Source organism: Rana temporaria, chromosome 1, assembly GCF_905171775.1.
Source record: "Rana temporaria chromosome 1, aRanTem1.1, whole genome shotgun sequence".
NCBI classification, from domain to species: domain Eukaryota; kingdom Metazoa; phylum Chordata; class Amphibia; order Anura; family Ranidae; genus Rana; species Rana temporaria.
Genome location: NC_053489.1, coordinates 37,378,744 through 37,394,703, shown reverse-complemented (window position 1 = coordinate 37,394,703; position 15,960 = coordinate 37,378,744). Strand labels below are relative to the sequence as shown.

The following is a 15,960-nucleotide window of genomic DNA, read 5'->3' as shown; positions in this document are numbered from 1 at the left end:
ATTTTTGATTTTTTTTTTAATTTGGCATTTGTTATTTGCATTTATATTAAGCAAAGTGCATCTTTTTAATTTTTCTCGTTTATACACATTGCACAATACATAAATAATGAGGCTTATAAAACGTCTTTTATATTTACAAGTAATAATATATTTATATATAACATAAAATACATTTTTCTTTAATAAATCTGATTTTTTTTTTCCTTTTTTTAAAAGAGTCCGTTTTTGTTTCTGTTTTTTTTTTTTTTCTTTTGCCTTTTTGATTTTTTCCAAAGCACTACATTGCTTTAAGTTCCAAAGAGTGCTTACCCTCTTGTTCATCTACATTTCGTTATCTAGAAAAATAGCTTATGTTTAAACATGCTCATTGAGCAATAACCAATGTTAACGTGTCATACGCCACGTATGATATATAGAAGAAAAAGAAAAAAAGGTTCTCTGTGCATAACTTGTACCTTAAAAAGGAGGAAAAAAAATTATTGAGCAAATACTGTATTGTTTCAGATACATAGCCGCAGATGGAACAGAGTTCAGAGGTTGCCTCCCGGAGGCTTCCAGTTTGGACCAATGTGTATGAGAAGGTCAACTTGCGAAGAGCATTGGGTTTGTGGCGTACAACGTTGTGGCCTGCTAGGCTCCATTCAAACACACATTGGTTTGGCTCCCAACCTGGCTGCCTTAAACCCACCCAAATACGATATTTCAGCCTTGTGTGGTTTGGGCAAGCTAAACTAGATCTTGGCTTGACTTCTACTCTTGGGGTCTCCAGAGCAGAGAGATCTCCACCAGAATGTTCTTTCCTTCCTCAACGGATGGACCATACAAGGTCAAATGATGGAAACCACAACCCCTTAGAGCAGGGGTGTCAAACTGGCGGCCCTCCAGCTGTTCCAAAACTACAAGACCCATGAGGCATTGCAAGGCTGACAGATACAAGCATGACTCCCACAGGCAGAGGCATGATGGGACTTGTAGTTTCGGAACAGCTGGAGGGCCGCCAGTTTGACACCCCTGCCTTAGAGCATGGGTCTTCAAACTATGGCCCTCTAGTTGTTCAGGAACTACAATTCCCATCATACCTAGTCATGTCTGAGTTTTACAATGCCTCATTGGATGTGTAGTTCCGTAACAGCTGGAGGGCCGTAGTTTGAGGATCCCTGCCTTAGATGGATTCTTCATATTGGAGCTGTGAGGGGGGGGGGGGGGTGACACCTTCAATACGGCCTTGTAGGAGGAACCGGGGTCACAAATACGTTGGGGGAAAGTCAAGACTGGATTCTGTTGGAGATACAAGAAGCCAATAGGTGGATCCAACCCACCAGTGCCCGCTCAAGGACGTAAAATATCGGATTTTGTTGGAATTTGCCCTATGGCAAAGGGCACATTCAGAGTGTTTATGCACTGCGCCTCAATACCCATTGGAAAAAAAAGCTTTAAAATAAATGTGATGATATTTTTGATCACGATTATCACAGAACTAGGATTTCTAAATTGTTCGAGGCCCTCTGCAGCCAATGAGAGAGCCAGGAATAGCGTATATTCACAATCTTAAATGAGAAGCCACAGTACAAAACACTTTGTTGCCACTGAAAGTTCCAATACTCACTGGCAGTCACGGAATAAAAATAAAAATTACGTTTTTTTTTTAAACAATACTTTTTGCACATGGCAGGCGCTTATATTCAGGAAAACACATCCCTAAACCATCGACCATCGCGGCTCTTGAATATCATATAGGTATAAATTTACATTAGACATACATAAAGTGAATTTTGTCAGTCTGTGAGCTATTTTTATTTTCTTAGAAAAGTCAGCTGTTCTTGTATTGCATTGGCTTATTTAAAACAACAAACCACATGCACTGCCCCTTTTTTTTTAAAGTGTGTTTGACAATCTGCATTATGGGGGGTGGGGAGGGCCGGTTAGGCAGTTCGGCAGTTTTTTGGTTTGGTCTTTGTCAAAAATGAAAGCACAATCACTACACTCCAGACTCAAGCACACATTTCTCTGTACACCTTGAGTGCAACGCCGGCAAGGCTGTGCCAAACAAGCCACGGCAAAAAAAAGGCAAAATTCACCAGTCCTGAAGAGGAGATGCATGGGCCTTGCTTTGACCACTAAATGCTCCACCTTTACAGTAGCCCTTGACTCTGGGTTTTTAGATGAGTTCAACCACAAAAACTAGACTTAAAGAACAAGTGCACTTTTTTTAAATAAAACAATTAGTTATGTTGTCCCTCAAACATGGCCAACTCAATGCATGCAGCTGCAGAATTTTGTATTCTACAGCGCACGCCTTCAACAAAGTGCCTAGAACCATGTATAGAAGAGAAAGAGGTGCTCAGGGGAAGAAAAAAAAGAAATAGTGATCACTGTTTCCATATATCTTTCTCTAGAAGACATAAAATGAAATGATAGTTGAGCTGTCCACATACAACTCACAGTAGCGTGAGAAAGACAGAGAGAAAAGGTGTGAAGTAATATATGCAAACCTGCTTGGCTTGCTAAAGCCGGCTATAGACTGTTCGAATCTTGGCCGGTTCAGCAGGACTGGCCAAGATTCGAACCATGTAGGTGCAGGCTGAACGTACCCAACTTGGGTACAACCAGCCTGTTGTACTTTTCGTAGCAATATTCACGTGTTCACCCAGTCGGGACAGCTCCCCCCCCACCAGGAGAACACAACAGCTCCATGGGAGGGATTCATTCATCAACACTGACTGTTGATTGGGGGAGTGATCGAATCATCTATGGCATTTTAAAAGTGCACTCCTTCCTTAATATCTGTTCTGTGTGCAAGAATTAGACTAGACCAGTGATGGTGAACCTTGGCACCCTAGATGTTTTGGAACTACATTTCCCATGATGCTCAACTACACTGCAGAGTGCATGAGCATCATGGGAAATGTAGTTCCAAAACATCTGGGGTGCCAAGGTTCACCATCAACTGGACTAGACGATAGTAAAAAGGTCATCACAGGGCTTAAAGGCCACCTTGATGCGAAGAAGAGCGTTGAGGTGCAGTAGTCAATAACAGCCAATCAGAGCAAAGCTTTCATTATCCAGCTTCCGCCGAAGTTTAGGCCAATGTACGATTGGTCACTGAAGATTACAGCAACTCACGCTCTGAAAAAAGGTGGAAGTAAACCCTCCGTATCGTTTTTTAGCCAAGGAAGCTGCCATCTTGGCCTCTGATCTTCAACTGTCATGATGCTGCACATGTGATCAGTTATGACACCAGCCATTGGATGGTTTGGCAGTTTGGTTGAGAGCACAACAAAGGTGTAAAAGTTACATTTCCGTCACTTTTCGTTGACTTTAAAATCGATGGGTTTACTTCCACTTTAAAGTACATGCATTGAAGGTGGCCGGCGTAGGACCAAATGGTGGACATCTATATAGATGCTGCCCAACCTCAGCTCTCCCCCACATACGGCTTTTATCCATTGTTTCGGCGGCTTGCCTTTCTGTACCCAAACATCCTAGAGAAGGTAGAGCAGGGGGGGATTTCACTTCTATACTGTAGAAAAATAAATACTGATTTCTCTCCCCGTGCTTTAAATAAAATATATGTTGCAATGAGACAGGGCTACAACGTCACAAGAGGGGACCTGTCCTTCAACCCCCGCCCCCCCCCAACCTACCGACCTCATTCACACTTGTCAGAAAAGTTAAAAAAAAATAAAAAATCCTTGACATAAGCTATTTCTCAAAAACAAACACAAATATCTGTGGAGGGGAGGGGGGGGTATGCACAAAGAAGCAAGCACTCGGAAGGAAATTTTAGCAGCAAGTAGTAAAGAAGTCCCGAAGTCCACTTGTTTCCGAGTCATCGGTTATTGAAGATCACCTCTAACCAGCAGGGACAACTACTGATAAACTGTCTCGTGTAGCACTGTCCCCAGCCTTTCACAAAGCTTATCTGTACAGTGTACCCAGTCCAGGGCTGTTGCATAAACTCGTGGTCGTTGGGCCTTTGCAAACTGTAAGCCTTCTCATAGTCAAAAGCTTTGATGGAGAATCCGGGAAACACTTTATGGACCAATAACGTCCTAGAATCGGGGTTGTCCAGTGTGGCCGACTTGATGAAAATGGGATAGCTGCTGCGGTTGTAAACCCAGACGCCGTCCACTTCCTTGGTGAGCTGGATGCCATAGCCGATTTTGCTGCGCACTTTTTGCACCAGCTGGCTTCTGTTGTCCGAGTTCAGTTGTCCTATGCAGAAGCCGTTCCCCTGAGGTAGATCATAAAAGATATCCAGGGAAGGTTCTTGGACAGAATACAAACGACCCACCCGCGTTTTTTCTTCCCAGTACGCTACCACGCACCAATGGGACGGGTCCCCAGACTCCTGAAGAAGTTGGGAATCTGCAAAATAGAAGACAAAACAAACATCAAGATTTGATCTACATTGTAGCACACAAATGCAAAACAATTGGTACAGATATTAAAAGATGCATCTACGTTACTGAAAAATACATGTTGAATACCCTAGGAGACCAAGTGCATGTAGCCCTTTCCTATTGCATAACCATTTTGCAACAGTGCCACCCAAAGACCAAGGACAGTTACTGCAGGCAAACCAACATTTTTCTTTTTTTTTTAGACTTTAGCATTAACCTTCAACCAAGCAATTCATTTGAGCCTTTCAAAGTAATTCAAAGCAATATAGAGCAGGGGTCTTCAAACTTTCTAACCAAAAGGGCCAGTTTATGGTTCTTCAAACTTTAAGGGAGCTGAACAGTGGGAGTAGAAAATGTCCTGGCATCAGAGGGAGCATGTGGGAGAGTTGTTCCATCCTTGGTGTTAGTGGGAGGAATAGTGTCCCATCATTGGTTTGAGAGGGAGGGGGGGGGGGGGGGGGAGAGAATAGTGTCCCGTCATGGGTGTAAAGGGGGAGAATAGTGTCCCTTCATTCGGTGTAAAGGGGGAGAATAGTGTCCCTTCATTCGGTGTAAAGGGGGAGAATAGTGGCCCGTCATGGGTGTAAAGGGGGGAGAATAGTGTTCCCGTCATAGGTGTAATGGGGGGGGGAGAATAGTGTCCCGTCATGGGCGTAAAGGGGGGAGAATAGTGTCCCGTCATGGGCGTAAAGGGGGGAGAATAGTGTCCCGTCATGGGCGTAAAGGGGGGAGAATAGTGTCCCGTCATGGGCGTAAAGGGGGGAGAATAGTGTCCCGTCATGGGCGTAAAGGGGGGAGAATAGTGTCCCGTCATGGGCGTAAAGGGGGAGAATAGTGTCCCTTCATTCGGTGTAAAGGGGGAGAATAGTGTCCCTTCATTCGGTGTAAAGGGGGAGAATAGTGTCCCGTCATGGGTGTAAAGGGGGGAGAATAGTGTCCCGTCATGGGTGTAAAGGGGGGAGAATAGTGTCCCGTCATGGGTGTAAAGGGGGAGAATAGTGTCCCGTCATTGGTTTCAGTGGCAGTAATTATGCCCCTTTGTTGGCATCACTGGGAGGAATATTGCCACAAGGGCCAGATAAAAAGGCAAGCAAAGGGCCACAGTTTGGTAACCACTGATAGAGAATACCATCGCCAACCTCACAAAAAAATTTCACTATACTTTGGGGTCGATTTACTAAAAAGGCTGCGATATTCACGATAAAAAAATAAAATAAAAAGGTTTTATATAAAATAGATACCTGCCCCAAAAAAGGTCAGCTTTAAAGCATCGCTACGTGGGCAGACCGTTGGAATGAAAGGGAGTAAATGAGACACAGCAATTTTCTTTTTTTCACGACTGCGTGGAGGCTTTGTAATAAAGTCATCGGCTTGGGTAACAATCTCTACCCAGCTCATCAATCTGCGGTTTTGCGGCGTTGCAGGGTGGGGACCGGAAGTCTCGCACTGAAGCATTAATTGTATTTTTCTGCTAAACAATCGCAACTGCCACCCACCACCGCTTGCAAAAGGGAGTTTGTTTGTACTGACAGCACACCTCCCAGGCAAATCTACAAGAGGGGGGGGGGGGGACAACAGGACAAGGAGAGAAAACAACAAAAAGAAGGGAGTTTGCATAAATAGCTACAAAAACGTATTAAAACAGCGTCTCGCGGTAGAATGGAGGGGGAGGAGGGGAGGGCATGAGTCACAACCGTCAATTTAATTCCATATCATTAGCTTTGAAAGAAAAAAAAAAAAAAAACTTTTCCCCCAGAAGTTAGAAATCCAGTAAGCTGATCTTCTAGGTTTTTTTTTTTTGTTTTTTTTTTAATTGTTCAGGAAAGGAAGGAGAACAATTCTATCAATCAGGGAGGAGGTGGTGTACAAAATCCCATATATAAAAAAAGAAAAAAAACAAAAAAAAAACCTCTAGGTGTGCTTGGTTGCTCGTGTTTCCCCCTTTCATGGTGCCTCACAATACTTTGCTCAAATATCTCTATCCGACTGAAACCTGGTACCAAAAAAGGCAGCTAGCAGAGAGAAAAAAAAAAAAAGAAGAAGGGGAGGGTTAGATAAAATAGGGGGGGGGGGGTCGCAGCGAGGGAGGGGAGTTAGGAAACCGATCAAATTACCTTTCACCTAACCTCTGCAAACTACAGTACGTTCATGCAGAAACTCAGAAAAGTATTTGTTGAAAAAAAAAGGAGGGGGCAATCAAAAAAAACATTGGCGGAGGAAAAACAGACATTTTACAGGAAAAAAAAAAAAAAAGTAAAAAAAATAAATAAAAATAAAATAAAAGAAGATTTTAATTTAAGTGGAAAAGGTGGATGCCTCGCATTTCGTAGTTTGCATCAAGAAACTTTTTTTAAAGCATGTATACACACATACACCAAAAAAAAAAAGGGGGGGGGGAATCTTGACTCCCAATACAATATTTTTGTTTCAGAAACTAATAAAGAAAAAAGAAAAGTAGAAGGTCAGGAAACATCTGTAAAATGAAGCTCTGTAGCCACCCTGTTGCGTGAAAGAAAATCCTCAAGACTGCATTTTTCCCTTTCATCTCAAGAGCCCCGCCAGTACACCCAGCAATTTTAAGACAGACGTCAGTAAAGAGACGTTTCTCAGATTATGGTAATTACCTAGCCCAAATAAATTGCAGGCTTGGTGAGTAGAGCTACTCTCCGCTTAACCCCTTCGCTGGCGGAGAGGAGTCTTCCTGGCCCCTCCCAGCAGAAGAAAAAGAGAAAAAAAAAAAAAAAAAAAAAACACACACACACAAACACAACACTAAATACAAAATAAAAAAAAAGATGTCTACGGTTGGAAATGGGGAAAAAAATAAAATATATAAAAAATAAATAAATAAAAAAAAAGAAAGAAGAAGGGGGTTTGGGGGAAGTATAGCCACCGCGAGATTTGAGTGGTCCAAGATGACATTTCTAGGGCAGGAGCCCCGGCCGTCGTTTGCGTTTTTATGCCCCAAGGGGGGGGGGGGGGGGGTGGCAGCAGACGCCCCCTGCTGTCATAAGGAACAAAAGCACAGAAGACCAATTTAAAAAGATCTTTTGAATGAAAAGAGTTCTTGGAACTTGGGTACCTTGATCTTCATTCCAAACTGGATCATTTATAATTGAGCAAATTACAGAAAGAAAAAAAAAAAAAAAAAAAAAAATTAAAAACACCACTACATTTACATCCCCTAAAGAGTTCCTTTTATTGGGTCAAAATTTTGACGCCGTAAAAATGACCCGGTAAATTGGTCAGTAAGAAAAAGACACCAACCGGTAAAGTAAGTATTACATATGTTGGCCCGTTTGCCAGCTTGGACGCTTCCATTGGTCAAGTGATGGGCCTATAACAAATAAAACAATAGATCTATAACAGGGATAAGCACTTAGCGGACCTCCAGCTGTTGCCAAACTACAAGTCCCATCATGCCTCTGGGTGTCATACTTGATGCTGTCAGAGTCTCGCTATGCCTCATGGGACTTGTAGTTTGGCAACAGCTGGAGGTCCGCTAATTGCATATCCCTGATCTATAACAATGCTGGGACTGTTGATCCTGCCTGAAATCCAGTGCCGTCTTGTGCACACAGGAAATGTAGAAGAGCACGTCTACCCACTGGCCACTGTGGTTGTCTCCTGCTGACCTCTGTTCATTGCAGGACTCAAAAGTGATGTGGGGGGGGGGGGGGCACACCATAAAGAACCACAGTGGCCAGTGGGTAGACATGCTCTTCTGCATTCCCTGTGTGCACAAGACAGCCCTGGAATTTTCAGGCAGGATCAACAGTCCCAGCATTGTTATAGATCAGTGATGGCTAACCTTGGCACCCCAGATGTTTTGGAACTACATTTCCCATGATGCTCATACACTCAGCAGGGTAGTTGAGCATCATGGGAAACATAGTTCCTAAACATCTGGGGGTGCCAAGGTTCGCCATCACCGTTATAGATCTATTGTTTTATTTGTTGGGGCAGTGCTGGGACAAGATCATCCAGTGCCCAGGGTAGAAGACGACAAAGTACACCCCCCCCCCCCCAATATGTGTGAGCTTATGGAGTAGAAGGGGGGGGGTAGAAAGCACAGCCTGCACCTCCTCCCGGCTCTCTCCTTGCTGCTTCCAGTGATGGGTTGACAGATGTAGTGATGCCACCGTCACTACTCCTCTCTCAGCCTTATAGTAGAAGGAACTTGCAGAGCCCCCATTCCTACAATACACACTGTGCCCAGAGCAGGTGCCCCTTCTGCCCCACAAGGCAGCACTGGATTTCTGGGAGGAGCAACGTGCATTTTTCTCCCATTTGGCAAATGGTATAGGAGTGTGTAGGATAGAGATAAGATTAATATACACTATCCATCCATCCATACATACATACATACATACATACACTGATAAAAAAAATTGAACGCCCTTGGATAGCAAAAGGTTCAAGAGAAGGAACTTTGGGAAGTCGGTAAAATACATTTGAGAGACGAAGAAAAAAAAATTTTGACTCGGCATAACTTGTATACTACAAACTTACATTAAAGCTTTGGAGGAATGTTTGAAGCGTAGCAATAGATAAAAATTAGATTTTTTTTTTTACCCCTTTGTTTATTTTTATTTCCTCTACACCCCAACATGAAAGAGTCCCTTCCAGGAAAGACGAAGGAGGAGAGGGGGGGAGAGAGCTAGACAAGTCTTGTGTGTTTGTGTACGCGCTCGTGAATACCACATAACAGGCCGCTCACTGCCTCGTACAAAGGCCCATTTAATTGGCAGTGTGTATAAAACGGACCATCCTGGCTTGCGATGAACGGGCCCAGTTATGGGAAGTACGGCTCGAGTTCATGAATGAATCCTACCAGCTTCTTCAATGACATCGAGCTCCAAGGAGTTTTTTTTTTCTTCTTTTTTTTTTAAAAAAAGGGTAATTTGCCAAACTTATTAATGGTTTCGAGCCAAGGTACACTATAAATATGTCGACCAAGTTCCGTTTTAAGGGACAGCGGTGTTGACGGGATGTCTAGTCATTAAAATCTATAACAATGATGGGACTGTGATTTGTTTCCTTAAGGAAAATATACCTTTCGTTCTATATTAACATACAGCTATAATTTATGCCTGCTGGGCATTCGTGGGGCCGGATGTTTAAAAAAAAAAAACACAACACCACAGAAAGACCTGGCAACAGCGCCCCCAACAGGTAGCACTTTTAAAAACTACAAACTTTCATTTGACGTGTATTTTTCTCCAAACAATCTGAAAATGGGGATGATTTAGGACTTACAAAAAAGGAAGAATTTGGTCTGCTACTTGTGGAAATTTAATCAGGTCTGGGCCTACCTGAATTTTTTTGTACGAGTGCATTTAGGCTCTAGTCACACTTGTGCGCTTGTCATGCAGCCTTGGATATCGTCCATGATTTCCAATGATAACCAGTCATATGTGCGACGTAAAGGTATTTCATGCTCATGCCAACTACTTTGCTCCGACTTTCATGCAACTTGAGGGCCATACGTACAACAGTTGTCAATTATCATTGGTCAAAGCCAAAGCCGTAACCAAGTTGCACTCCAAAGCAGTAGTGGCCGCTCTATTGGGGGCGCAGGGGCTCCCACCCCCTAACTACATGCAGGGCGCCGGACACATGGATTTCAATGGGGTGTTTTTTTTTTGTAGCACATGATTAGAGCCTGATGCTCCAATTGGCTTGAAAAAAGGGTGGGGTTGGGGCGCAGAGCACGGCGCCCACGGGTCAACCCAGTTGTGAGACAGTAGCAAATTAATATTCTCTATGGTCTTCCTGCTTCTTCTACTAGCCAATCAGGAAGCGGTTGGCCGAGAGAAGAAGCGACCGGATCGGCCGGGAGCAGAAGCAGGGTGGAAGTCGCCGAGGAGCAAACGGAGGGGGAAGCCGCTGAAGCCGTCCACGACCTGGATGGGGCAAGTGCGGGGTTGGTGGGTGGACGGATGGGAAGGGGTTTTATTTGCAAAACAGGGGTTTGACTCCCCCCCCCCCCAAAAAAAAAAAGAAATGGGATTTAAAAACCACAAATAGCAGCATTATACTGCATAAGATAATAGAATGTCTCTACCACAGTATATAGGTACCCAATAAGACCTCATGGGGTGAGTTTTTAAATGAAGGCAATGAAATCAAGCCCATCTGTGGGTGCCATTGTTAGATTTTGATCAATCATTTAGATTATATATATATATATATATATATATATATATATATATATATATATATATATATATATATATATATATATATATATATATATATATATATATATATATATATATATATATATATATATATATATATATATATATATATATATATATATATATATATATATACACACATATATACACACACACACACACACACACACACACACACATATATACATACATATATATATTTTCTCTACAGCAGGTCTGAAGAACCGCTCTGAATGCCACACAGGAAAAAAAAAATTACAAAATTCAAGCAGAAAACAAAAATCTTGTCTGACTGACTCCAGCGGTTGGAGGGGGAGGAAATCCCCAGCCCAGAATGGAGTCTCATCAGCCATGCAAATTATAGAGTGTCCTTTGTAGGCTGGAGTTAAAGCTTAGCTTAATAGCAAAATGCCTTAGAGGAAGGGTGTTTTTTTTTTCTAGGGAGGCCAAAACCCATTCACATTGTATTTACAGTGTGCGATGCTTAGTGTTTGTTTAACCCTTTTATGTCAGAGTGCGGCCTCAGGCAAGAAGCCGATTTCCCTATTAAGACATTCAGGATCTGACACGAGATATATTTGTGCCTGCAAGTCACAAAACATCTGAGCTAGTGCTGCAGTGGCGATCTCTTGATTGCCCACACATGCAATTAAAAAAAAACGCTTTGCGGCACAATTTTATTGGGTATTTGTGTCATATGAGCGTTCACGGACAGTATTACAAAATTTTTCAAAAATCAGCTGCAGTGTGGAAAGTAGTATTTTTTGGGGATTGGGTACAACAGCTTCTCTCGGTGACCCCCTTCACCCTCCATTTGGCATTTCCCATTAACCAATTCCTCTTATTTTTGGGATATGTGAGCGAACGAAAAGTCTACACTTTGTTGTTGGGTACCGATTTTGTTGAAGAGCTTTTTGATTTATTTGGTCTTTTCTCACCATAACCTGTATGGTTATACTTTCTCGTTGGGTCCAAAACCCTACTCCATAGAAGTCATGGTTTTCATACAAGTCAATAATCGCAAAAAAACTGCGGCATTAGGCTATATTTGCAGTCGTCTTGGGTTCATCTTTGGCCATTGGGTTGTAAAAAGTTATGATTTAGATGGCTCTGCCAATTGTCCCGAAATGAGGAACGATCTTTTAATTTTTGGGATACGTGATGGAACGAAACACGTAAATACCTTCTGTTCTAGAAGAGCGTCTAAAATGCTACACACCAATTTGGTTGGAGGTCTTTTCAATTCCTTTAGTGCAGTCTCCAAACTGCGGCCCTTTGTTTGCTTTTTTTCCAGCCCTTGTGGCACCATTTCAATCTACAGATAACAATGGGGCATAAGTCGACCCCCAATTAAGGGGCACGATTCCTCCCAATGACATCAAAGAAGGGGCATTGTTCCCCACCCCCCCATCGGGACCTTTTCTACTCCCCATGGCCATAGTCCAGTCCCCCAAATGTCTGAAGTAGACTGGCCCTTCGTTTAAAGCTGAAAAAAGGCAACAACACTGTCTAAACAATTACAACACTGCAGGCCATCTACAATACACATGGGTAAAAAAAAAAAAAAAAAAAAAAAAAAAAAAAAAGTACATCTAACAAAAGACCCAGAATAGAAACCACACAAAAGCTGCAGTAAAAAATAGTGCACGGAGGCCATACAACAAAAACATAAATAAACTGCAGCACATTATGAATGCATTCCTTAGAGAGCCGCATCACGTGGCCAAGCTAATGGCGGTGCCGGCGTCAAAGATGGCCACTGTATATATTGAAAAGGTTACTCATATTGTCGTATATTTAAATATACCAAAAAAAAGAAAGAATTCTAGTGCAAACTGTGGAGGAATACTAAAAGGAAAAAAAACACGTTTTTTTTTTTATTGCGGTGTTCAGCCTGCGGTTAAACCCTTTCATACGGAAAGGAGACTCTGTTGTACCTCAAATCTAAATAAGCAGTAAAATGTATATTATTGTGCCAGTGTGGTTAGTTGTTTAAAGACAATTTCAGCATATAAAAGGCCCTCAAAGTACAAACTGTCTGCACTAAAAAATGCATGGTAACCTCAATTTCTGCATAGACAAGAACTGGAAAATGCTAATGTAAAATTGGCTTTTTCGGGAACTTTCAGCTTCCTGGTCTCAACAACGGATGGAGAAAAGTCATTAAAAGAAAAAAAATAATGTATATGGACCTAGTGTTTGGCTGCTACAGGTATCCAATGTTTCTTCTACAAATTGAAATAAGGGCTTATAGAGATGACATTATGGGGTCGATTTACTAAAACTGGAGAGTGCAAAATCTGGTGCAGTTGCGCATGGTAGCCAATCAGCTTATAACTTCAGGTTGTTCAATTCGGCTTTGACCAAAAAAAAAAACTGGACGACGATTGGTTTATATGCATGAAGAGCTGCACCAGAATTTAGCATTCTCCAGTTTTAGTAAATCAACCCTTACATGTCTACAAATGGTCCTCCAACTTGTCATGAAAAGAAAGCAGAGGCCTACTTTGGCAATCCTTTGTTTGGTCTTTAGGCTGAACAAGATGGACCTGTGCCTTTTGTTCAACTGAATTCTATATGGGCAGACGACGTACTTCACATTGGTTTAGAACAGTGGTCTCCAAACTGTGGCCCTTTGTTTGCCTTTATTCAGCCCTTGGGGCACCATTCCTTGCAAGGACACCAACAATTGGGTACCATTCCCCCACTGATAACAATGGGACACTACTCCTCCAGCTATTACAATGGGGCACTACCCCCCCCCCCCATTAAAACCAACGTTGGGGTATTACTTACTCCTGACAGCAGGGCATCATCTACTCTCACCAGCCACAGTTGGGCCACCTAAAGGACAGTAAACTGATCTTTTGTTTAGAAGGTCTGGAGACCCCTGGTTTCGAGGAACCCAACCTGCAAACCCAATTGTCAAATTAGGCATAAAAGTTCACACCGAATGGGTGCTACAAGTTCCATTCACGCATGGGACGAGTGGTCATGCAAGGCCTGCATATGCACAGTAGTACAAGTGCCTACATCTTCTGTCATGACGGTTCGATATCTGACCGGATATGGGTTGGTCTCCAAAGATGGAGGCGATCAGTACAGGGGTTGATTAACAACCTTATCAGGAAGGTCAACTGGAACATGGTAGCTATGGCTGCCCATGGGGCTGTGCAGGGCTTCTACAGGGGACCCAATTATATCCATCAGGCTGGCCAGATAGCGAATATATAGGTTTTCCATTAAAGGGAAGGAAAGAATTAGCTACATGCATACCCCTACGCTCAGGGCCGACCCTACTATTGGACCCGATGGTACCTTGGTCCCAGACGGCACTTTCAGGGGGGCCGCAAATTGCGGCCCGCCAGCCCGTTCCACCGCAGCATCACACAATGATATTGTGTAGGGTCTCTGTGGAATTGAGAAGGGCAGACACCTTTTTGAAGCATGAACCCAAAAGCAGGTACCTGCTTAGCCCCGCCTTGGACGTATAATAAAAACCGTTTGCCTGCGTAGACATTTTGAAGCATTTTTACTGGAGTCCACTCAAAATTCCACTGCTGGATCCAATGAGGAAAAGAAAAAAAGGGAGATAAAAACCTTTATTTCCCTCCCCCACTTTCGTCTTTGTACTGTCATCCCTCGTGTTTCGCACTGCAATCCTAGGCCATCACACCATTCCAGTACTTAGAAGAGAAAGAAAGAAAAACACACAAACATCACCAGCAGCCGCAGCCAGGTTGGAGACAGTATGCAGACTGAAAAAGTTAATCATTACTTCTGTCTGCCTTCATAATCTAATCATGTCTCCTCAGCACATGCTAAACTCACATCTCACGCACACAAATACTTTCTGCCTGGAAAACTACAGATGCATGTGTGGGTTAGAAAAAGTAATAAAAATAAACCCCCACCAAAAAAATAAAAAAAGTTGTGCGTTTTACACTTTGCATCTCCTTTGGTGTAAATGGCACCATAAACCACGCGGAAAGGAAGGACTCGGTCTAAAATCAGGGAAAATCGTAAAAAGTTTACAAAAATTACATTTCAGGCCAAATTGACCCAAAAGCTTATTTCTAGCTTTGCTTGGTTGCCAGTGCCAATAAACCAAGTCTCCCATACCTTTGAGTTGAAACGGAATTCTAGTGGACATATCTTGCCCTCCAACTGCGACGACCATTACAAAGAGAGAAAAATACTAGTGTCCTGATGGAGAATCAACCAAAAAATGTGTAATCGTTTTGATTTTGTAACCTAAAAGCTTCTACTTTACGAGTTAGAAGAAGCCAAGGTTTGTTGACCGATGTAAATTCTACCCGTGATGCAAAAAAATAAAAAAAGGCTTCTGAAAGAAGTCTTGGCAGCGTACAGCTAGTAAGAAGTCACCTAGAATGTACATTTCTATTGAACATCTATCATCTAAGACAGGGGTCTCCAAACTTTCTAAGCAAAGGGCCAGTTTACTGTCCTTCAGGCTTTAGGGGGGCCAGGAAGGTGTCCAGTGAGAGTAGAAAATGCCCCGGGGTCAGTGCCCCATCATTGGTTTTAATAGTGAAATAGGGAAATGGTGACCTATTGTTGATATCAATGAGAATAGTACTCCATTGATGGTGTCAGTAGCAGTAGGGGCAATGGTGCCCCGTCATTGGTGACAGTTGGTGGAATATTGCATTGCCCCAAGGGCCAGATAAAGCAAAGGGCCACATTTGGCCCGCGGGCCGCAGTTGGAAAACACTGATCTAAGAAGTTGAGAGCTATGGATGAGCTCCGGCGTGTTCGCACAGCCCACGTGCAGAGCCCGCCAGAAAGTCGGCACTGAGCCAATCACAGGCAGTGAGACATTGTCCCGATGCGCAGCTGCAGACATCGGGAAATGTCTCACGGCCTGCGATTAGCGCAGTGCCGACTTCCTGGCGGGCTCTGCACGTGGACTGTATGAAAACGCCAGAGCTCTTCCTTATCGAGAGCAGTCAATAACCTCTCATTAAAAAACAGTAATATTCCCGAGACACCTCAACCAGGTCAGAAACGCACTGTAGAAGGCCGATAAATGTCTAACCAGCTAAGACGTCAGTGGCGAGGTTAAAGTACAACCAGTGAACTGGATAATATGCTCTATTGAACTCTTCCCGTCTGCTAGATTAATGTAACTCAGACAACTTTTATAAATGGAGATCGCCACTTATGATAGGGGTGTTACACCACCGCCATAAAATGCTCGCAATTACTTTGATTGCAAAATCGCAATGTAGACTTATCAGTCGTAATGACTTCCTATAACTACGGGCAAGGCTGCACAAAGGCTAAACGTTGGAAGGCAAAGATGAATCAGGATCTGTCAAGACCTTATCGAG

At 43.0% G+C, this 15,960-nt stretch overlaps 1 protein-coding gene across 3 annotated transcripts in view; it reads right to left on the bottom strand.

Annotated features, from left to right (window-relative positions):
• Window positions 1-1,256: 1,256 nt before the first annotated feature.
• SMAD7 (SMAD family member 7) overlaps window positions 1,257-15,960 on the bottom strand; it is a 44,907-nt gene continuing 30,203 nt past the window's right edge. For all 3 annotated transcript variants that reach the window (XM_040336538.1, XM_040336560.1, XM_040336549.1), the window contains one exon: window positions 1,257-4,368. In XM_040336538.1, the coding sequence (XP_040192472.1) occupies window positions 3,830-4,368 (539 nt within the window). In that variant the 3' untranslated portion in view covers window positions 1,257-3,829. The remainder of the gene's footprint in view (window positions 4,369-15,960) is intronic.